Genomic DNA, 24,903 nt, shown 5'->3' with positions numbered 1-24,903 from the left:
TGACTGAAAGAAAGGAAACCATGGTTTGGCATTAAATAGGAAATATTTTTCAATAAAAAAAAAGATGGCACTATATATGACCGACGTTTAGCTTGTTGGATTAGCTATTCGTCTATGTATCTATATGTGGTTTCTTTGAAGAAAGGATTATCATAAGAAAATAACTATTGATATCACCACAAATGGAATTCCGATTTCAAAAGAAACGTTCGAGAAGAAAAGCAAACACAAAACGAAAGAGAAGAAACACACGAGGCTAATCACACACAAATTGACAATAGATTCCAATTGTTGTTACCAATATGAGTATTATCCAATGTCCAAGGTCGCAATACTCCCAAAAATACATACACAGAATAAATATTAGGGGGTTTAGTTCAGGGACGTTTGCAGAGGTGGTAAGGGGCTGTAAGGGAGGATGGTAAGGTTAATTCATTGTGCAACTTTTGATCAATGATGCATTTAGATGTAATTTATCGTTACAAAGTTATAAGTTAACCTAATTCAGTGAAGATCGATTCAAATCAGAAATTGGAACAATATTTTCGAAAACCTTATACAAGGTGGCGCAAAAGAAGTCATCCGGGCCAAAAGAAGTCATCCGATGTTGTTTGGCTCTCATTTTTTCCAAATAAAAAAAACTTATGTTTATTTGGCCAATAAATTTCTCAATGTTTAAATAAACATAATTTAAAAACAGAATCAAAGTTTTTTATAAAAAAAAAAATCAGAGCCAAACAACATCGGGTGACTTCTTTTGGCCCGGATGACTCCTTTTGCGCCACCTTGTATTTGTTGGCGAGCAAGAAAAATCATTTTTGTCCTCATTTAACATGCATCTGATTAAATATTTGATATTAACGTTTCAAAATACTAACAAGTGTATATTAACCTCGCCATAGCCGATGTGACGAAATTGTTTCATAAATTTTTCACTATGTATTGATAATTGTTATTATTATTAACTTTCACTTGTTCGCCACTTCTCAATACGCTGTTTATTTAATAAAACAAATTCTATTTAATTCAGTGGAATAACAAAATTTATTGCACATTTTTGATATATATGTAGGTATATATATTTTTTTATTTATGGAAGTCAACAAATTTTGGCATACAAAAAAAGAAAAATCAATTAAAAACAAAATGAATACAAAGAAAACAAACAAAACAAACAAATGTGTTGAATGGTTGGTCATTAAAAAAAAATAATAATAAAAAAGAAACAAAATCAACTTAAATAAATCAAATTTATTCACAAAGAAGCGATTAAACGATGACGAATAGAAGATAATGATGATGATGATAGAGATTGGGAATGATGATAATGATGAGCAAGAATGTGGCTCATAGTTCACATACAAAACGAAAATCCAGCCAGTTTGTCGCTGATGATAAGACAGACTGAGACGAAATTGAAACGCACACTTGAGAGATTGTTAATAGCTAATCATTGAGGTAATTAGTGATGCATTTCGCAAAGCGAAAATTGATTTTTAATGCCTGTGCTAGAGCAGTTGATGCGGCTGATAAGAGAGACAGAGAGAGAGAGAGAGGGAGAGGGAGACTAGCGAAATCTCACAGACAGCGTGACTATCATGTGAATTGCATAAGACAAAAAAATGCTGCAATTGCTTTCGGCTGACAGTGCGGGGGAGCTGGTGGGAGGCGAGAGGAGGAAAGCTGAAGGCTGTCAAGGCTATGTCTATAGAACAATGCAAGCAACAATAACAACAACTAGTCGATATCTCCAGGCAGGCCAAAAAAGCATCGTCCATTTAGATACCTCATGTTTATTTTTTTTTTTGGATAGAATCGAATACTTGCGGTAATATTTTTAAGTCATTGCACTTGACTTGTGTCAAGATTTGCCTAGGGTTAATTACATGATGCTAAATCAAATGCTACTGATTACAGGGTATTACAAAACCTTCAACTGCATTTGCATGTCTCAAATGTTTAACTGCTGCACTTGACTTGCCTTTCAAGAAAGAGGCAGAGATACAGAGAGAGAGAGAGAGAGAAGTGGCAGTGGCGTTGGTGTTGGCCCTGGCATGGAGTGATGTGGTTGGTTGGAGTGAGTCGACAATGAGGAAAAAGGGGCAAAGTTGGCAATTGGCAACAGTTTGCACTCTAAGCGGATTTCGTTTGGGGTTTCAGTTGTTTGCTTTTGTCGAAACAAGAAAGAGAAAGGAAAAATAGTAGAAAAAGAGAGAGGGAGAGAGTGAGATGCAAGCGCAATGCAAATATAAGAAATGTAAACGAATTTTCGCCAAGCCTTTTCTCGCTTCGGTAAAAAACCATAAAAGTTCAAATATCAAGCTATAAAGTTTGAAGGATATAGATTTCTGAAGGTAAAACGTCTAAATGTTTTCTGCAAATGGAGATAAAGAGTATGAATGAATGAATGAGTGATGTTTGATGACGAGAGAATCTCTGCTGTCCTTTGCTTAAGCTTATTCAGTATTTTTGCATTTCTAAATCGGATAAATTTACCCCAGTTGAAAACGATTTGAAAGTTTTATTATTCAACTAGACTCAATTTTTCATTTTTATTATTTTCAAAAGAAAGAAAAAAAAAAGCTTTTCAAAAGAAGTTACTCCTTCACAATAGACCGGACCGGAAGGGGCAAAGTAAGTTTTTAGAGAAAAGTTTTTCCACGGTTTCGCCTTGAAGTCTCTGTTCGCAAGTTAACTTTACATTACTGACAAATGCCTTAAAGTGCATGGTTTGTTTTTAATAATATTCTATGCTTAAATTCAAATGAGAGATGCTTAAATCAAGTCTTATCTGTACAAATTCTTTACTAGTACTAGTTTTTGGTTTCGTGTCATTACAACTTCCGCATCTTACAAGATGTAAGTACAAATCGAAATATCTATTATTGTGGAATCTCTCTGACTTTTCTACATGACGAATTACATATATATTGAAAATGTTCGTGTGTTCACAATTTGTCACATATAACAAGTTGTGTTTTGTTGCCCTCCTCTGCGATGCTCTTGATTATTGTTATTATTATTATTATTATTGTTGTTGTTGTTATGGGCCAAAAGCGTTAAATTCCAATGGCCACGCTTTAACGGGCTTTTTTTTGTTGACATTGTCACGCTCTCGCCATGATCTTGCTTTTTTTTTCTTCTCTCTTTCTTTATTTCCCTTTCTTTTAAGTTGGTTTTTTCGCTTTCATTTGGTCGCGCTTGCTGGGGGGGCGGGGTACTAGTAGGGCAAAGGCGACCAAATGTCTGACTCGCATTTGTCGTCATTTGTCAAACGTGAGAGCTCGCTGAAGTGGGCGGAGGAGGAAAGGCAGAGAAAGGGAGTCGCCAGCGAGACTGTGGTGAGGGTGGAGAGAGGAGAGTCGACCTTTTTTTTTGTTTTTGCTTGCCAACTTTGCATACCCTGCAATATGTGAAAGGTCAAAGAACATATCAACATTGAGGAGAACTAAAGGTTCAGTTACGTTTACTTAGTTAAGGCAATATATAATTGATTAGAAAAGGTTAAGTACGCTTAGATTAGGTTAAGTGAAGTTTATGTAAGGTCTATAAATAAAAGTACGCGGTAAAAACAAGTCGGTGGCCTTGCAGAGAGCATTGCAAAAGTTTTAATTATAAGTGTAAACAAAATGCCCTGAAAAAACACTTGTTTAAATCTTCAAACTTGTTTCAATCCAATATTTTGACACATAATTAAGCTCTAGTGCTCCATCTATTAGGTTTAAGGGTTGATTTCAATCCTGTCACTCTGACTTGTTTGTTGGTCCGATCCAACCTGCTGGACTGTTGGCCATCCATGATGTTCAGTTCCTGTTGCTGTTTCTAGTGAAATCCGTCTAAGGCCAATCGCCTTTTCTTGTGTGTCATTATGGTCAGCTTAGACTGGACAACTCCTTTCTGTTAGTTGGTGTCTCTGTTGCTCATACTGGTTAATTAAAGATTCTTAAATTGCAGTTGGCCGCCTGCTGCCCCTGAGAAAATGCTTCTTTAGTCTCTCTCTCTCTCTACTGAGCCTACTCAGTCATGCAAGAAGTTAGACCCCACGGGGCTAGAAGGAAACCCTATTAGTGTCAAGTTCATTGCCATACAATATATCAATAGACAGACAGACAAACAAATAGTCAGCAGGGCCAGCTGGGGCAGTTTTTCTTAGCTTTTCTCCTTTCTTTTTTTGTTTCTCCAAAGCAATCATTTATTATGCAAAATTGATATTGAACAAATATTGGCCGAAAACATTTCATTAACTCTCTCTCTGTGCAGCAGCTGTGTGTAAACTTGTTTACATTGATTTTCATTGATTGCAATTCGACAAAACGAGATAGAGAGTGAGACACAGGAAGGTGCTGAAACTCTCGCTCTCTTTCGATATATCATGATTGATTACTTAAGGCAAAAAGTGGATTTAGTTAATTATACCATACACCCATAGGGTGAAATGGTATATTAAAGTCGCCAAAATGTATGTAACAGGCAGAAGGAAGCATCTCCGACCCCACAAAGTATATATATTCTTGATCAGGATCAACAACCGAGTCGATCTAGCCATGTCCGTCTGTCCGTCCGTCTGTCCGTCTGTCCGTCTGTCCGTCTGTCCGTCCGTCCGTCTGTCCGTCTGTCCGTCTGTCCGTATGAACACCTAGATCTCGGAGACTGTAAGAGCTAGAGCCACCAAATTTGGTATGTAGACTCGTGTAGTATGTAGAGTGATCAAGTTTATTTCAAATTTTTGCCACGCCCCTTTCCGCCCCCACAATTTAAAAAAAGCGTTTATCTCCAAAACTATTCCAGCTAGAGACACCATATTTGGTATGTATATTCGCCTAGTAAATGCACACATTTTGTATGTGTAAAAATTTTGCCACGCCCTTTTCCGCCCCCGTAATTTGAAAAACTTGATTATCTCCCGTATTTTTTTACCTTATGCAATCAAATTTGGCACACTTAAATTTAATACTAATATCTAGCAAAATACCAAATTTGATTAAAATCGGACAAAAAACAGTCGAGTTATGCATATAAACGTTTTTCCATAAGGCCAGAGTTGGCCGTTGGCTGGTGGGGGCGCTAGGGTGCTCGTATGATTGAGTGAGCGAGATACTAAGATATGCTTGTAAAAAGCATGTGAAAATGCATTTGTTTAATAAAGTTGAAATATTTGCTTTACTGGTGTATGGTATACCTAAGTCGGCGAGACGACTTACTTACTTCATTTTTGATTAAGACGGGAAATTGTTTATTGAAATAAATATATTAAGTACATTTTGGTCTTATCTATTGATAAGGCGCGTGATTTTTTCAATGAATCAACAATGTCAATATATATGTATGTATAAAACAAATACAATTTGAATAGTAGAAATATCTTATCACCGATATGGGCCACACATAAATCAAATTTTTTCTTTTACATTTTATGTAAAAGTGCAAACTGTCTGTGAATATGCAATAGAAAACCTTGACGTAAAGCAATTATGGCTAAAAGTCCTAAATGGAAAAGTCCGATCAAAAATGAAAAGTTGCTTAAGAAGATTTTGAAATCGATGGAAATTGAATTTCTGTTCAAAAATGTATTATTTCTTCTTCTTTTGTTACAGTTACAGTTGAATTGAATTATATTAATAATTACTTCCCATGGCAAATTTCAATTTCAATTCCCATTCCCAATTGCATTATCATTCATTTGTGTGTGTGTGTTTTTTTTCCACTTCTTTTGTTAACCTAAAAACGTCCAAGAGAGTATTATTTACCTGCAATTAAAAATATATGTATAAAGATAAATGCACCACCAACCTGCACCACCTGCCTCCCTCTCAGCTCGCCTCGTTCGTTGCACCACTTAGTCCAACACTTACATGGTACAACGCGCTTTGGTAATTTATGATCATAATTTTACTCTCTCTCTCTCTCTCTCTCTCTCTCTCTCTATATGGTGTTTACAGTGCAATAAATGTCTAATTGCAGTTAGCCAAGTTCGGTTAATGTTACGTGAATGGGATTAAAAATGGCTTAGATTAGTATATACAAATAATACCTACATATATGTACATATGTATATGTATACACGAAGAGCTAGAGTAAATGCCAAGAAAAAGGTGCAATATATATATTCTATAGATGTCTAAAAAGCATTCCACCCCACAAATGTGCATGTGTATATGTATGTGGGTGTATGCATGTTGATCAGCCATAAAAGATATGTGTGAAAAATTTACAATGCATTTACAGAAAATATAATTCGCATCAAATTTAGATGCCAAAAACAAAGACAATTGTAAATTCTAAATTTAATGCTAAAAAAAAAGCAGAAGAGAACGAACCTCGCTAACTTTTTTCTATACTCTAGGTAAACAATTGGTGGATAAGAAAAATAAAAATAAAAGTCATTGCACCTGATATTTTCTATATAATATTCCAAACTCGTTTTCTGTGTCTCTCACAATCCCTTTTTTGCCCTTTTTCTCACAAGTTAGTTAGTGTTTTCCTTTGTCCATTTCCCAGGTGAGAGTGCCGGCAGTGATCTATTCTCTATTGACCGATAAATCGAACAAAACAATGTATATATATCTTACTGGAAATAAATAAATTTGTTTGTCTTTTGACTAGTGTTGATCTGATTAGCTTTAAATGGCAGTTTCTAATTGATTTTAGCTCTAGATGAACAAAAAACTAACTTCCTGTTGACATTTAGAGAGACAAGTCTGAGTCGCTCTGAGTTTCTCTTACTGGAAAGTGGTAATAACTTGTCATTAGAATCTGTCAAAGAAAAAGAAGGCGCATTCTATTACAATCAATCAAGATTTCTTTCTATCGCAGTTGCGCCAAAAGCTCTCAATAATCATTAGTTAATCAAGGTTATTGGGATTGAAATTGCCGGCCTGGCTGACTTAAACTTGATTTGCCATAAGCGCGTTGTCGTTGTCGTCGATCGTGTAACGGTTTGTTCGATATTGTGGATTGCGGCTAAAGATGATTATCAATTTGATGGTGATGATTATGATTATGAGATGGTTTATAAATCATAACGCGTTTCAATATAATTATAAGATGATTGTCTCTCATAATGAGGAGAGCGGCAGTCGGTCGACCTTAGAGTAATCAGGTTTACTTTTTTACCCACAAATCTTTGGCAGAAAAAGAAAACGTACACACCTAGAAACGTGTAACTTGAAGCTTTTATGTAAACTGAATCTTGTAAATTAAATTGAAGGTTCTTTATGTCATGTTGAAGTTTTATTACAGCTAAAAGACAGACTATATCAGGTCAGGTGTTTGCTGTGTGGTTCTTCCTTTTTCTTCATGCTTAGCTTGACTTTTTATGGCATCATAAGTTGGATTGATATGACTACGAAGACGACGACGACCAGCGAACAAGCAGGGCCGCAAAGTAAACAACATTTTTCTTATAACCTTTTTTGGTTAGGCAAAAGATGAGCAGTTTTGCCAATGTAATCGCTGAAATTGGTTGGACTTCATATGGGGATGCGGGTTTTAGGCCATATAAAGACAGTTTTTGAGGTACAACACTGCTTCCTACCTACCTCCAGTCAAATAGAGTAATAAAACAAGTGGCAAAAGAGTGGAATTCGGAATGATTGTGGGTGGAATGATTGACTGAATGTTGAAGAAGAGCACAAAAAATACACAAAATAATAAAGTATACCTTTTTTCTTTTAATTGTAGCGTTTAACTACAACCGACAATCTTAAGAAGTGTTAACTAGTTCTATATACTGAAGGCGTAACAGGGTTAGGTTGTAAATAATTGAGGTTAGGTATCGCTAAATTGTTTTTAATTGCATTTTTATGTGACGTAAAGAGACAGCAATTAATTAGGACTGAAAATATATATTTGCATATTTGCGTAAATTTTGAGAATGATTAGAAGGCATACTAAATCAACCAATTTATAATCTTTACGATTATTATTCATTGAGAATTAGCGACCTATACCAATATACAACCACTTGACTTTCTTTTGTAGTGCTTTTTGCTTTCTCGCTCAATTAAACATCTTAGATTCTTTAAGACCTATCCCAAGTGAAAATACTCCCACCATATTACTGACTGCAAAGCTCAGACCAAGCTAAGACCCCATACAATCGGCCAAAGGCATACCCAAGTGAAATTGTTGGTACAACAAATAATAATAAATTAGACAATTACCAGGCGTTGAATGATTTCTCAGTCACGGTTTCGGTTTCAGTTGGCATTATTTATGAGCTTCATATGAACAAAAAAGAATTGGTAAAAAGAGTAAGAGAGGGAAAAGGGGGACGACGATGACGCTACGTTTAGGTTTTTTGTTTTTTAAGGTAGTGTGACAGGTGACCACTGACTACTACTGACTACCAAGGGGGCGGTGGAAGAGTTGGCTAACCGAAAACAGTTGTTAATGATGCTGATGGATTCCAGTAGTCGTTGGCGGCCAAAAAAAAACATGGCTGGTATATCAATTGGTTGCACTTTCTCCGCCTGTGCCACCAATCTGTATGTTTTGCTGTCGGTCTGCTGGTCGCACTCGATTAAGCTCACCCAGCTCCGTCTAGATGTTGGTGGTTGCTGTCAGTGTTGCTGTTGTTGTTGTCGTCTTCAACAAATAAAACTAATTGCTTCCGTTTGCAACACATTTTACCTATTCCACCAATTTCCAACTAATTTTGTATGCCTTAGAGGCCCACAAAATGTAGCAATTCTCTGCGTTACGGTTCAATGAACTAAACCTTCCTTCTTCCCTTCTCCCAAAGGCAAAATTTTTAACATTTGTTTTGCTTTTTTGTATTTTTGTTTTGCAGAAATTTGCATTTTCATCTTGCGCAAAAGCACATAGCGAAGGAAAAAAAGACAACGAAAAAACACGAAAGAAAAATGCTGATACAGCTGAGCCCAACATTGGTTCGCTGTTGACTGATTGACGACGACGACGACGATTGCAGCACCAGTCGAAAACAAAATACAGCAGGGCAACAACAACAACAACCAGAAGAAAAAACCCTGGGTCAAAATTTTCTATCAGCTTTCCATCGACTGCACAGTAATGACAACAAGCAACACGATTGCAGCGGCCTGTTCTTAGGCGTGATTGGGAAACTTCACTCACAACTGCACCAAAACTCTCCGGTGAGAAGAAACATCAACTGAGACTCGCTCAAAATTCAACGTTAAATAGAAAACGGTAAGACTTCATATAATACATATATTATCATGTGATATAGTAATTAATTTGTATTTAATAACGAATTCATGATTAAATGAACAAACTGAAAGGGGAAATTTCCGTCCACAAAATAATAAATAGAAACCTTCAAAAGGCCTCAGTGGTGGATTTACTTTAACCGTTGTGACAAGTTTTGAAAATCGAATAGATCATAAATCCAATCCTTAACTTATGTAAAATATACTGTTAAAAGAGATCAGCCTGATGTCTCAAAAACGTTTGGAAATATTTCGGATATGTTCAGCTCGTGAATGGCTATGATTTGAACTAGCATATTTCAGAAGGTAGGCCAATTTTAGGATTGGTCGTCACATGGTGCGTACAGGTTATTGACTAAATGACGAGCTGGTGGAATGAAATCAATGCCCTCAGTTTTTCCTTGCTACTTTTTCGACTTTAGAAATGTATATTTTTACTTTAAAATTAGTTTCCGTACATGGATGAATAGAAATAGCTGACCAACTTTAGGGTAAACTTAGCACAAGCTAAAAGGCGAAGTTTCCAAAGTAGCTTAAGAAATTTTCTATTCACAAAAAACTTTCGTTAAGAATTTTAAAGTAAAGTGCAACACGCACACGCACACGCACATAGACGCAGTGAAATTGGGGGGTCAGGGGGACCGTTGATAAACCAGGACAAAAGCCTCACCTACAACCATTGAAAAGTGTTATCCCCCTCCCCCTTTGACAAACAAAAACGAGGGATGCCAAACCTTCAATTTATTTTTAAAGCTTAGTTTTGCAATCCTGCGAGGGCCTTGCTACAAATTTTGGTTTCGGGGTGTCTGGGTGTGGGTGTGTATGATGTTTGTTAATGTAAAAGTATAAACAACAAAAATACATAACGAGGGAGAGAGAACAGAAAAAAAAAACATTGATGATGACTAACAATAATGAACATCTTGATCTTTGCCCGACGAGACATAGGCAACTAGAGTATTCGATTTAGCAAAGGCCACATCCCAAAGACGGGATTTCTCGCTGTTTATAAAGGTTATGGAGCATTTGTTGTATCTAGCATCCCAAACTCTGACAACACCATCGGATGAGCCACTCGCAAATCGCCGTCCATCTGGTGACATATCAAGCGACACAACTCTGGAACGATGCCCCATTAAAGCCGTATGCTCCGTTTCAGAGTCAAGTATATTGACAATTTTCACTGAGTGATCATCACAGGCAGCCAGAAAAATTGACTGTTCTTGTATAAAAACAATACTGCGTAAGGCTTTCTTGAAATGGATATGTTTCAGCACGAAACTCGTAGCGCTATCGTATAGAGTAAAGCATCCTTCGAAATCACCACTGGCCACATATTTATCATTTGTACTAGAGCACACACATATTATCTTTTGCATACGTTGTGAATTGTACTCTTGCAACAGATGACCATTATCGATAATAAATTTATAAACACGTCCATTTCCATTGCCAGCATAAACGAATTCGCCCTTCGGATCGAATGCAACTGACCAAAAATTTCGAATATTCATTCCAATGCTCTCAAATCGTACACCTTGTTTTACATCCACTATAGATACTAGGCCATCCACTGAGACGGTCGCAATTGTTTTACCATCCGGTGTAATTGCCATATTATGGATACCCAAACTTGGCACTGGGTGTTCATATAGAAGTGGGAATGCTGCATTAAAGTCCTCGTCAATCACAATTTCAGAGACTCTGATGTCTGATCGGCCGCCGCCAGTTGCAATGAATTGCCTTGGCATCTGTTGCTGCTGATCCTTCTGCTCCAGAGATTGGCGTTTCTCTTCATTTTCCTCCTCCACGCCTTTCGGTTGATCAATCACCAGTTTCTCATCCACTTTTCCATCGTCGAGATTATCAATTAGTCCACAAACACAGGCCCAAGTATTGTCTCGAATATGACTGTCTAGAAATGAAAATTCTTTTTAAACATATTATTAATTAGTCTCGATCGAATAAAACTTTATAAGCCTCCCTCTCTGTCTCTCTCTCTCCCCCCATATCTCTCTCCCAATCCCCAAAGGTATATTATTGCTGTATACAAGAATATGTAAATTGGGGAAACATTTAGGACAGTGAATAGAGGACAGGTTGTTGCTGCTGCTGCTTCTGCTTGCTCTCCCTTTTTTCTCTGAACTTCTCTAGTCAATGCTAGAGTCAGCTAAAAATAGTTCTCTCCCCACTCTCCAACCCTGTTCCAACAATGCCACATCAGTGTGGCAGCATCAGGAGGCAGCTGCTGCTGCTGTTCCTGCTAGTGGGGTTCATTCCAAGCCACTGACTCATGTCTGCATTTAGCATATAAATTGATATATGAAATGACATCTATGTATGTACATATGTGTATATGTAAGTTACTATCCACAATGCACATCATTTGTCAGGCTTATTATAAAGGCCAAAATCAGAGATCAATTTTCAAAAATAATATTCATTTTATGAGATCAACCATTGCTACCATATGCTAAATAAAAATCTTTCGGCGTTGATATTGTGCCTATTTTTTCTCTCATATCAAGTCAGTTTCTCAAAATGTTTGTTTTAATGATTCTTTGGCGCTTATCCTTTGAAGACTTTTTTCTTCTTTTTTGTGCGATTATTTATGAACTTGCCACAAGATGTATTACTTGAATTTGCAAGCTGGTCAAGTTTACACAGAACTAGCTACTAACTCTACCCACTGACTTCGCCCAGTTCTAGACTAGAGTCTAGGTCCAGTCTCCCCACTTTAGTTCCAACCCACACTCTATCAATGCAACAGCACAGCAGAGCAGCAGCAACAGCGGTGGCAACACGCGTGCAGACTTGCCAACTTGTTTTCCCACCGTTTAATTGGCATAATTTGTCTAACAAGAACAACGAACGAACCAAGAAATAACAACCGACAGACAGACAACTTGTTTTGTATTCAACATGGGGGCCTACGCGGAAAAAGAGGTGCCTCTACCTATGTATATAGACTATATAGATATAGATATTTAGTTGATGGCAGAGTTGTATTGTTAGCACGACTCTCGGAGACGTCGACAATGGGGAGCTTGTCGCACACACATTGCACATTTAGAATTGAAAATTAAATCAATTGTATAAATCAAATAAGAATAAAAAGGCGGATATATGTATATATTTATATCTAAATGTATATACGGATATTTTTCAGGTAAAGGAAAAAATTAAATATTAAGTATCAAGTTCTATAATTGAACCCCTGAGCCTGGTACAAAGTTGTCTTTGCTTTTTATAATCTTTTTTGTTTTGTTGCTTAAGAGTTTCACTCATGGCTTATCTTTTTTATAACCATCTGGTAGATGTTAGCTCTGCTTGTTGTTGTTCTTTTTTTTATATCATAATTATATCATATAGAGAAATCATTTTTGCTGGCGCCAGAAGAAGGTTTGTTCTTGTTTTTTCTTTTTTTTTTTTTTTTCATGGGAATTTGATGTGAGAGCTATAAACTATTAAGAGACCTCCCCAGTGGAGGCTTAAACTGAACACGTAGCTCTTCTTCTACCTCTATTCGCACTAACTGCCCCATCGTCGTCATCATTATCGTCATCTTTTGTGTTAGCTACAACCTAGTCTATAGTCTATAGACCAACATTTGCCCATTGCCATTTTACAATGGGGCCATCGTTACCATTGTTGACATTGTTTTCTTGTTCACGGCTCAAGAGACTGAAAACTGAATGTTGACGCAATTATAACACATGAGGCCTCTGTCGTACAGAGAGGCACCACACCTGCCTGCGTTACATTACCTATAGAGCAGCTACCTAACATCATAATCATTATCATCATCATAATCATCATCATCATCATCATTATCATCATCATTAAGCATTTACCTCATCTCATCATCTTTCCGTCATTTTATCTATTGCCTCTTTGTCGCCTTCTGCATCTCTTTTCTGACTGCACGTGTCGCGGCTAACGAGGGCAATTTAACATTTTGCCACTTTACAATTAACATTTATGCAAAAATTAGACAATGCCTGGGCTTAAATTTCTTTCCATCTATTTATCTTCTTCTCTAGTTGGTTTTTGTCATTTACCAAGAGCAAATAATAACCGCTTATTAGTGCAAATCACAGTTACTTAAGACGCCCATCAAAGTAAGGTGTAGATAGTAAATGGGATGATCTAATATCCTTTGCATAAATATTTGTTTATATAATTATTATTTAAATGCAGTAGATTGATTGATAGTCGATGATGCTTATGTATGCATATTATAGTTAGTGACATTCAGGAAATATCCTTTACTTTGATTTCTAAGAACCTTTTAATGAGCCACGGTAATTGAATTCCCATTTGGGGGCCAAGGACAAGTATTTGAAAGTCAATGCCATTTACTTGTCTTGAATAAATGGAAGCCGCTTGTCCTTCTGTCCTTCAACTGGACTGAAAAGGACTACTCACACAAAGCGTTGCTGGTCATTTTATGCAGTATTAATTTATAATAAGAGTCCCCCACCCCATTAGGTAAGGTCTGTCTGTCTGCCAGACGTGTCATTAAATCAATATCAACTCGGTAGCCAAATAAATCTGCCAACTAGTTAAATATTTACACAGACGCAATATGCCACACACACACACACATTATTTGCAACATCGTCTGGGGAGACGAAATGGATAGAGCGCGAAGGGAATACGTGATATTTTAAGTGATGCATTTACAGCACGTTTATCTGTTGGAAGCAACGACCCAAGAAAGATATCTACCCATCATCTATCTATTTAGCCAAGAGACCAGATCATCAGCTAAATATATATCTTGCGCTGTTTTTATCATACATACGTATATCTCTCTTTCTACACTTCTCTCTTCTCCTACCTTAGTAACTACTATTCATGGTCACATGCATCACAATTGGGCTATATGCATTTTCAAAACAAAATTTTCGATTAGATTAGATAAGCTTAACGCGCTCTCTGTAGCCCCCGTTAATATTTTCTGTGTCTCGTGCTTGAAACTCTGCATCTGTCTGATGGACTGTAAATCAGACGTTGACTTCTGTGTCTTGCTGATTATTTACAAGACGCGTGCTCTTTTGACTCATCCCTACCCCCATCTTCTGTCCCTCAGCCCTCTCTATCAAACCACTTACTATTGATGATGTTAATGTAGAAGGTCTCTTACCGATGTGGTAAGACCTTTGTCTAGATTTTGTCTTCTGACAGTCGTCTATATAGTTAGTTCTATATACATACATATGTACATATACATATGTAGGTATGTACACTTGGTATTTATTTTTGAAACTTCACTATCTGTGCATTTGTTTGTGTTGTTTGTGTTGTTGACTTTGTGATAATTTTTCCAAAACGTTCTGTGTGATACACTATATAGAATAGAAGGAACTACTTACCCATTGTGGAAAATAAACTGCTGCGTATATTCCTCCTCCGCTTAGTTAACGACGTTCTTTGGGGTGGCTGGATTTTTACAAAAGCTGAGAAACTATTTTTAGTTTTTTGTCCCCTCCCCCATCCCAGGCAAAGGGTGTGAAAATATAATTTAGGTTATTTATTTTTCAGACTAAACCAAATACGACTGTTCGGGTCGAATAGATGACGAAAAATGATTTTGTTGCCTACGACTAGCATACCTAACATGAAAAATGACAAGGACAGCTAAGGCAAGGGTATTTTGATGATGAAATGAAAGGGAAACTTCATTTGAGTTTAGATTTTAAAATTTATGAAAAGGACTGATCGACTTTAAATATAATCGATTATCGATTAAGAGACTCAATTGACAACAAGAAACTTACATATATAAATTTGATAATAATTGTGCAAAACAATTAAGCTATGCGATATAGATGATTTCGGAATGTATATATGAATGTATATGTTATATACAGTTGCGAGCAAAAAAAATAGTAGCGCAAAACACTTGCCGATATTTATTACTATAACTTGCAAGATAATATTTCGATCTGTGTAAAAACTTTAAGTACCGTTATCAGCAATGTCTAAGACTTGTCCATTACGTTTTAACTTCACTTGGAGACTTAACTTTTTTGCTACTTCATTTTTAAGCTTAATTGCCAAATTTAGAGCGAGCAAAATAATAGTAGTGAAGGATCTTTCTTTGCAGGAAACTTAAACTATTGCTAGAAGATTGTTTTTTTTTGCTCTATTTGATGTGTTAAATGTTCGCGGTAGAAGATTCATCAAAGTATTCCAATTTGCGGACTTAAATGGGCCGCGGTACTCATATGCCTTTTGAGAAGAGGATTCAGATCAGAAACCTTATGGATGAGGGCAAAACTTACATAAAAGTCTGCGAAATTTGTAAGTGCTCCCCAACAGCAGTTCAAAATACATTAAAATTTAAAAAAATATCAGAAAGACGTGGCCGAAAGCTTAAAATCTCGCCCGAATTAGAAAAAAATATAGTACGAGACTCAAGGCTTCGCTCGTTTGCATCTGCTGTGGAGATCCAGGAAGAGCCTAAAGTGCCGGCCAGTGTTTAGACAGTGCGGTGAGAGTTACCTCAAAATAACTTGAACGCTCGCAGCCCTCGGAAAAATCCGCTTCTCCCTCAGAAGACCATAAACGAATGGATTGAATGCTCAAAATTTCACATAAAATGGCCTGTGGAGAAATGGCGCAACATACTGTGGTCAGATGAGTCCAAAATTTTGATGTTTGGACAGAGGGGATCTAGGCTGTATATTCGTCGACAGAAAAACACGGAGTACCGTCCAAAGTACACCACCAAGACTATTAAAGATGCCAGATGAAGTGTGTTGGTGTCAGGTTGTTTTTCCTAATACGGTGTATGTTTCTATATGCTGTTTCTATATGCTGCATAGAAAGCATAATGTGTACGTTAAAATTATGGAGGAAGTAAAGGTACCACATGACGAAGAGAAAATATCACTTTGTTGGGTCTTTCAACAAGACAATAACCACAAGGAAAGTGGCAAAAGCTGGTATCGATAATGCTAGAGCAGATTTAATGAAGTGGCCCGCACAGTCGCCTGATCTGAGCCTGATTGAAAATTTGTAGTGCGACGTTAAGAAGGGATTAGCGGCTGCAAAGTCAACCACTAACAGAGGTCCTTAGACTGCTATAGAGCTTCATGTACGCTTAACAACAGAAAAGATATAATGCCGCGTCGCTGCGCAGACGTACTGGGGAACAATGGACATGCCACTAATTATTAATAGGTTGATATTAACTTGGTCTTTATTTTAAACTATTTCCCTGAAATAAAACCCTATACTATGATATTATGTGCTCTTTAAAATATGTGCTACTATTATTTTGCTCGCCCCAATTTGGAACTATTGACACCAAATCTTGATTATTTTCGAAATATCAAAATGGAGTGTTTTTTTTTTGTTTATAATATAATTAATAACAGACCGAATAATAAATTTGCATACCAAGAAGTCTCAGTCTTGCCCCGATAATATAACTTTCTATGATATTTATAAAATGGGTGAAGCCACTACTATTTTTTTGCTCGCAGCTGTACATACATAATACTGCCTTGTAATTGAATAGGGATACGATTTTTTATAAATGTTACTTTTTGGTGCCCTTTCATATTGTTTTCGTAGTTGGACAGATATTGTAGACAATTTAGCGGATTCCTTTGGTAACTGCATTTATGATATTATTTTAAAGAATGGTGGTCCCAAAACAGTATTTAAATAAATACTAATAATAAAAGCACACAAAAATTAAGTTATATAAACTCCTTACTTACATATACCAACTTAAAGTTGTGGTCTTTGTTGAAGAATCCTTTTTCTCTCTCAATAAAACATTTTCATTTTATTGTCATTTCACTTAATAACAGACTGATTACTAAAAAAAAGTTTAGTTTGTTTCTTTTTGGTAAAAAACTCCATCTCACAAATAAAATCTTGTCCCTATACAAACGCATGGCAGCGTATGTATTTAGCTGATATTTTTATCAAATTAAATACATCCCACTTTTGTGAGTGTATAAAAACTGTTATATGGCTCTACCTGATGTCTGAGTGAATGTGAGGGTGTGTGTGTGTGTGTGGTTAGTGTTCTATTGAATATGAACCTGGCCAAATTTATAAATCAATATGCTCAAGTGTCGATAACAATTTAGCAACCATTACCATTACCATCATAGAGCTCGTACGTACGTACGTATCAGTAAACAAATACTGAAATAGGTTCCAATGTCGTACTCAAATGGCATTTTGTTTTTCTTCTTTGCTCTCTGGCGTTCTCTTGCCTTCTCTTCCTATATATTTTGTACTCTCAATATCGAAGAAAGCCGCCTCACACAATGCTATACCCACCTGACACTGTTGTTGTTGCTTCTTCAGCTACCTCTCACCAAAAAACAACACATTAATATCACTATCGCAGACTTTCACATATAACCAAAGCGGCGACGACTACCAAAAAGGGCTACGACAAACTATCAATGAATCCATAATTGTGTTTGATGTGCAAAATGAAACAAAAGAAAAAATAATAAAAAGAATCATTTAAAAAAATCATAAAATTTTTTATAAAACCGCGAATTGGAGAAAATTGTGTGTTGTACGAAAGTTTAAGAGAAGAATGGCTAAGGTAAAATCCCTTCTTTCTATTCCCCATTCCATTGCTATCTAAAGCAACAATTTGTTTTTTTTTTTTTTTATCATTTTGGGTGCGGTTAGTTTACAGTTTAGTCATACATGTATTTTTGTTGATATCATACTAATACAGTTGTGTTCAGAAAAATACCAATAATGTGTATTTTAATGAATTTGTTAAGAGAATGTAAACGTAAATGTAAACGCCATAGATAAGTCTAATTTTTAGTCTATTATAGTTGTATAGAGTATAGATATTTTTAACTTTTCTGTATAAATCACAATCACTTCAGAAAACTCTTGATTCATAATTAGATTAGATTTATAACAAAACTTTATAAGACGTTTTGATTGTAGCTGTATGAAGTAGACGATCGAATTACTTAAACTCGTTTATTGATACTAAAGAAAATTAATTTAAACCAATTATACCTTTTTATTCCTTAAGGAATTATACCATAGATCTAATCGTCAAACTTTGTAGGAATATATTCAAAAGTAGCCAATATTTTGTATTACAAAGATATATGTTTGATCGAATGTTTCCACGGGGGCTAAATCATACATCATAAGAAAAACTTATGAATAAAACAAACCGTTTACTGTTAATAAAAGTCAATATATTTATCACAAGATAGCCAAAGACAGAGTTATGGAATTTGAATAATTAGTTGTACTGAACATTATTTTCATATCGTTTTCTTTTTTTTTATTCTTGCAGTTTCATTATGGAGAAACCCATGCAACATGCCCCAGCGCCAGTGGGTAAGGTCAGTCAAATAGCCAACATATTTCAACGTAAACCCATTGAAATACAACCGGTTGAACAATTGAGTGCTGTGGCTGCGGCACATGCTGCTGCTGCCGCTGCCGCCGCCGCTGCTGCCGCACAGGGTGCCCCAACGCCAGTTAGAACTGAATCCCATTCGGCACGTTTCAATAATGCTCGAGCTCTGTTCGAGAAACTGGGTGTGGAATCCAATTCGAATGTAAGCTCAAGACTATTGCGTAGTGGATCACGTGAGGACAATCTGTGCGATAGTTCGGACCGTTCGTCATCTCGGTCATCGGATCGTTCACAATCGCCGCCAAAGCGTCGGACACCATTTCCGTCGGGTGCCTCGCTCATTCAGAATAACAATAATAGTGGAGTCATAGGCCAGAATGGTGGTGCTGGTGGTGCTGGCGGTGCTGGTGGTGGAGTGGGGGAGCAGCAGGCACGATTGTCCAATAGCAAATTTATTGTTGAGCCACCATCGACAGGTCAAACGGTTGTTGCCAGCAAGTTTAGCCAACACAATTTGATGCGGTTAAAATCAGGCGAAGAGGTACCATCTCAGCCGGGACAAGTACCCGGAGTTGGTTCAGTTAGTGCTCTATTTGCCACATCTGCGGTGGATAAGCCCGAGAAGCCAGAACGCAAATTTAATTCACGGGAGCTAATTGAGAAGCAAAAGAAGTGGACTTCACATTTTACCAAAACCAAAAGCACTCGTACACCAAGCGATCTAAATCGTTGTGACATCATACGCACCGTCCCGGGCACAGGACTCATAATGGATAATAGCGAGAAAGTGGTAATCGTGGCAGCTAAGCCCGCAATGGTTGAGCCACCCAGTCCACCCACACGCACCGCACAAGCCGCAACCCCACAATCGCAATCGCAAACCCAAACACAGGTCGGTGGTGGGGTTGGTCCGACACCGCCAGAGATAAAGCCACGTAGTGGTAAAATTGGAAGTCCTGTCAAATCTCCACCATTGCCGCCAATACCAGCGGCCAAGCCAAAGAACGTTAGTCCTATCAAATTTAATCCAGAGCGTTTACGTAGCTCACCAACTAAAACTAACACGGATGCCCAGCCGCCTCCTCCGCCAGCCAAATCAGCTGCTGTTACAGCGGCCATGCAACGATCCCTACTGCAAGAGGAACTTCTCCGAAATAGTAATAATAGTAACAATTGCGCGGATCAAATTCAAGCACCCATACCACCTGAGAAGCCACGCAAAAAGTCCATTGATCTCATTGAGGATACAGCGGCAGCGGCTGGTACACCGATTGCTAGCACAAATTGTTCCACACCATCATCATGTGCATCACCGACCAGCTCAATGAGCACCCACAGCAGTGCCTACAAACGTGGCTCCCTGGATGCGAATGCTCCACTTGGCCAGGGACAGAATTATAATTCTGTTGGCAATGGTCTAAGTGGAAGTACCAATTCAGCTGCCTCTGGGTCACCTGTGGCTAGTGCCTCATCGGGACCGTCATCGCCCGTCCATACAGAGGATGAGAAACAGGAGAATGAGTCAACCGAGAAATCCGAAATCGAACATTATTCGTATAACAATTACAACAATAGTGTGCCAAGGCGACGACGTAGCGAAAATGAAGGTGAGTTCACAAATTCCATTTCATAAATATTATAGGAAAAACCATTGTAAGTACCTACACATAAATACATACATAGGTCAATTTAGAACTTTTTGAAGTGAACTTTGAACGCCTGAGTTCAAACACCTTGTCTTGGTCTCGCTCTCTCCCTCCCATTTTCTCCTTCTCTGTCTCTGCCTATCTTGATGGCAGGCCAGGTCGAGTTTTGCTTCCCTTTTGGATCCCACATTCATTTACTATACAAGTTTTCTAAGCTTTGCACAAATCGTGACTCCGACGCTTCACTTACCTCCTGCCCACCTCCTCCTGTCCGGCTTCTTCAGTTGCTGCAGCTTTGTTGGCTGGCTCTCTCTCTAGTTGGCTCTGAGGCAAATTCCAATATGGGTCAAACAGCAGGCATATCAAATGCAGCCCCCCAACAAAACAGAACAGAACAGAACCTCGTCGAACGTCGACAACAACAACATTCCGTTGTGCCCATGTGCCTGAGCCTTTGCCCATCATCACCATCATCATCATCATCATCATCGTCGTCCACTTCGTCGTCGAGTGCAATGCCTACAATCTGTCGTCGACCATCTTTAACTCTCCACTCTCCCCCCCTCAAGTCTTTTCTTTCTAGTCTGCTGCGTTTTGCGGATTTTGTTGGGATTCCCGCTCCCGCTTCAGGCTTCTCGTTGAGAACTCCTCTATTCCTGTATCCCCAATCCCCTGCACAAATACCCATAGACAATACATACATATAAAATTGTATTAATGCCAGATTAAGAATTCAATGATGCGGGGCTTTTCTTGGAGCTCTCTTCGTTTCTGACGCCGCTGCTACTGCTGCTGCTGCTGATTACAAAATTGGAATTTGCACGCTGCGCTTCCGCCTGCTACCACTCATTGCCTAGGAGCTGGCAGTTCACAACGTGGTCGGTTGCTGTTGCTGGCTTATCTGGAAAACAGAATCAAAATGAAGATGCAATGATGAAGGAAGAGGCCTAGAACTTTGTTTTTAATTCATAAACAGATGTATGGATTTTTATACACTTGAAAAAAAAAGGAACACACTGATTTAAAAGTACTTCTATAAAAAACTCAATGCAAGGATTATGTGTGTTTGAGAATTACCAATTGGAGAGAAAGTTTCGTATAATGATTGTCTTATTAATAGGGCGGGGCACATCATCGATTCATCGAACACCATATGAGGTGATTGGACATCCATCATTGCGAATTATTCACTTTTATTGCCTCTTCTTTTTATGAGTATACGGGTAGATATATGTATGTATATATATGTATGTATGTATTTATATATTAGCATTATGAGTTAAGCCTAGTTGAAACATCCGATGACTAAAAACAAACAACTACAGACTCTCAATTATCTCTGGAATCGTTAAAATCTGAACGACCCAGACTCTGAAACGAATCACTGTTTTTCAATTAAAGCTAAATTTAGTGCATTCATTCTCTGCTGTATATTGTCGTTTATGTTAGAGGCGCCAACATTTTGCTTTAAAGGTTGAATAGAATAAAAAAAAAAAGAAACGGGGAAAATAATATTTGATAGAATGCTGACACAGCGCCCATCATATGTTTAGCGCCAGTTTGGTAGTTGGTTCCATCCTTCCTTACTTCCTTCCTTCCACTCACTCAGTCGTATATATGTACTATATAGTATCTGTATTCTATCAGAGTTGGGACATATGACAAGAACACATGAATGAAAGAGCGAGGCAGAGCGCAGAGTGTGAGAGAACGAGAGGGGAGAAAATGCTATATAAATGAAGCCTGGCACATTTTGAATGACTGGGCCCCTGTCACATACGAGACTAAGAGAGAAAGAGAGAGAGAGAGAGAGTTTATAAATAAAACGGAAAATACTACTTGAACACTATATGGATCAAAATGAGGGAACCTAAAGAGAAGATAGGGGGAGGCATGCATACATATGTATGTACATATATCTGTTTGACTATAAATTATGCCTGCCAAACTGCGACGTTTTTGCTCCACTTAAACAATAAGAGGCACACACACACACACACACAGTGAAGAAGGCTCCACAACAAATAAGCTATGTATGCAAATAGTTTTTGTTTTTTTTTTTTGTTCGTTAATCCCAAACGGAAAGCATTATTTATCATAATTAAAACTTCGTTCAAATATTGACAATTTGTTTTGAGTATAAATAGATAGAGACATATTACGACTTCTATTTTTATTTCATTGTGGTAAAACAAAAATTAACAAAGAAAAACGGTAAATAAGTCAAATTCCTACACCTACTAACCATAAAGAACGCCTACAGACGGCTTGGGGACTCGGCATAACCACATTCCTGATACACTGAGCAGTGCCGGATTAGCTATATAGCAGAATTAGCAAAATCTACGGGCTTTTAGGGCGCTCTAAAAAGATTGTTTATAACCGAAATTATTAATTCATTTATTTACTGACAAAAATTGAATTTGTACTTTGAGAATTTGTAAATTTGCTTAATTTTAAATATTTTCCGAAAATGGTATATCTTTTTACTGTTTTTAACTATTTAAATCCTAATCCTATGATTGTCACCCCAATTATCAAGGTTTCTTTCGAAGTGATGCCAGAGAACAACAAAGTATTTAAAAGAAAGGTTAATTAAGATCTAATTTAGTCAACTTTTACGGTAATATCTTTAATTTGCATTAAAATCCCAAAATCTGATTCTCATATGGAAATTGGCAATGCTAGTTTTTAACCGATATTCATTTATCTAACATTCACTTTGGAAAATGATCTTTTAATTGCATTAAAAGCCAAAAAACTTGTACTTTTTCTATCGGTTTATTCCCTGCGCTGCCTGAATCCGGCACTTACACCGAGACATACATTTGACTAGCAACCAAAAGATAGTATAAAGAAAACTCTCTCTCTTTATGTGATATCCAAATAAAGTTTTGAGTCAGCTTCTATTCTCTAACTAGAATTGTTTCCCAACATAAAGCCAATCTTAAAAATTAAAAGATTGGACTAAAAGCTAAAATGGTCAAAATAAAATGCAAAACCTTCTTAAATTGTCCAAGAACAAAAAATTTAACAAATTGAGAGTTATTTGAAAAATTTTAAAATATGTCCCCAATTAGTAAATGCTATAACAAATTAGTTTGAGCTCCAACAAAAAAAGCTTTAGTTCAAAGCGAATATTTTAAAACCTATATTCCAATTTCCAATCCTCTGCCTGGTTTGGAGCTTTGCTAAAAAGCTTCACTAATATTTTTAGCGACCAAAAGCTAAATATCTCTGAGGCTGCACAGCAAAGCTTTAACATTGTCGCCCTCTAGAAAAATGCAGCTTCAGAATGCTTTAAGAATTTGGCGCCACTTCACAACTTTGAGTGGGCCGCAAAAAATAACAAAATTCAGAAATTTTCAAATATTTCAAAAGTTTAATTTTAAAATACAAGAGACAAATTAGAAACCCAGTTCTAAGTTGACGTTAATTTAAAAAAAAAAAAAATGTCTAAAGCAAAGTACCTCATGTTTTTGTCGTCATAGTCTGTGGCAACTCGTTTCGTTCTTCTTTCGTCGTTTGCGCATTTTTTAAATTCCTTTTCCAATTATGTGAAAAAAAAACTTACGATTTTCCCCGCCTTTGACCAACACCACCACAGTGGATGAGTTCATTGCTCTTAGTTTTCATAGATGATAGATGAATGCGTGGGTTTTTGACAGACACTTGCCAACGTTGGAAGCTGACGTTGACGCTGACGTCGACGACGTCGTAGCCAGCCCCAACATTTTTGCCGCCGCACCGGAGAGTCTCCCATGGTCGCATTCTCTTTATTGATGTTGCTTGGTAGTGTTGTTGTTGTTGTTGGTTTGATGGTGAGACATTTCAGCATAGTTTTCTCAATTGCCAACTGCCCACCCAAGCAGCAGCCATCAACTTAAATGTCTAATTTTATTTTCTATTTCCAACAAAAAAACTTATGACGTCCATTGCATAAACGAGATGGTAGAAGAAAAAGAAAAATGTTGCTATAATGACATGATATCTTGGTGTTGTAAGAGTCTCTTTAGGAATATTAAGGTAAAAATTGGTATATGTAAAGCGATGAAGAAAATTAATTTATAATAGCCATGGACATGGGCTTTTTCCATGGAACCACCGTTTTGTGCCATTAAAATCTTATATATTTGTTTATTTTAAGAAAAAAAACAATGAAATCTAAAAGAAAACCTATCACACAGTGAACCCCAAAAAATTGTTCACATATTGCTTTAAGAAGTGGGAGACGATGAGCAATCATAATGTGATCCTTTTTTTTTTTTTTTTTTTTTTTCAATCTCATAATAGCACCACGCGCCACTCTTGTCTACATTACAGTGGACCTTCGGTAAACGAACTCCCCGGATAACGAACATTTTGCATAACGAACCCATTTTTTTTTCTCGAAAAAAGTTTTGCTTAACCAACAATATTTCGGATAATGACCAACGAAAAAAAGTGGAAATCTTAATTGCATGGGGAAGTCCCGAATGTACATTATAGAGCTGTTCAGTGTGACCAAAGTTTTTCCTTTTTTCCCATTTTAGACGTCTTCTTTTAAAAATGTGCGTTTCATATTACTTCAAATTAAAGCTGAGTTAAAAACATTAATATTGCTAAAATTTTCATTTGTTTATATTTTTTTATGAATTTTATGTTATTTTCTGTCAATATTAATTCAAATGAAAACATGTAATAAGTA

General features: G+C 37.0%; 2 protein-coding genes across 12 annotated transcripts in view; one reads left to right on the top strand and one right to left on the bottom strand.

Annotated features, from left to right (window-relative positions):
* Positions 1-24,903, top strand: part of LOC6645036 — a 68,845-nt gene that overhangs the window by 6,877 nt on the left and 37,065 nt on the right. For all 10 annotated transcript variants that reach the window (XM_047011702.1, XM_023177196.2, XM_023177194.2 and 7 more), the window contains exons 2-3: positions 8,792-9,171; positions 18,505-20,177. In XM_047011702.1, the coding sequence (XP_046867658.1) occupies positions 18,512-20,177 (1,666 nt within the window). In that variant the 5' untranslated portion in view covers positions 8,792-9,171; positions 18,505-18,511. The remainder of the gene's footprint in view (positions 1-8,791; positions 9,172-18,504; positions 20,178-24,903) is intronic.
* On the bottom strand, positions 9,918-14,800 carry LOC6645037 (vegetative incompatibility protein HET-E-1). 2 transcript variants are annotated; one of them, XM_002067800.4, is made up of 2 exons: positions 14,570-14,800; positions 9,918-11,106 (listed from the first exon to the last, which is right to left on the bottom strand). In XM_002067800.4, the coding sequence occupies exons 1-2, from the start codon at positions 14,571-14,573 to the stop codon at positions 10,097-10,099; spliced, it is 1,014 nt and encodes a 337-aa protein (XP_002067836.1). In that variant the 5' UTR covers positions 14,574-14,800; the 3' UTR covers positions 9,918-10,096. The 2 variants fall into 2 exon arrangements, with proteins under 2 accessions (XP_002067836.1, XP_023032966.1); XM_023177198.2 differs by having other exon boundaries at positions 9,918-11,121; positions 14,570-14,799.

Source organism: Drosophila willistoni (assembly GCF_018902025.1).
Source record: "Drosophila willistoni isolate 14030-0811.24 chromosome XR unlocalized genomic scaffold, UCI_dwil_1.1 Seg105, whole genome shotgun sequence".
NCBI lineage: Eukaryota > Metazoa > Arthropoda > Insecta > Diptera > Drosophilidae > Drosophila > Drosophila willistoni.
This window is presented reverse-complemented; position numbering and strand designations above follow the sequence as displayed.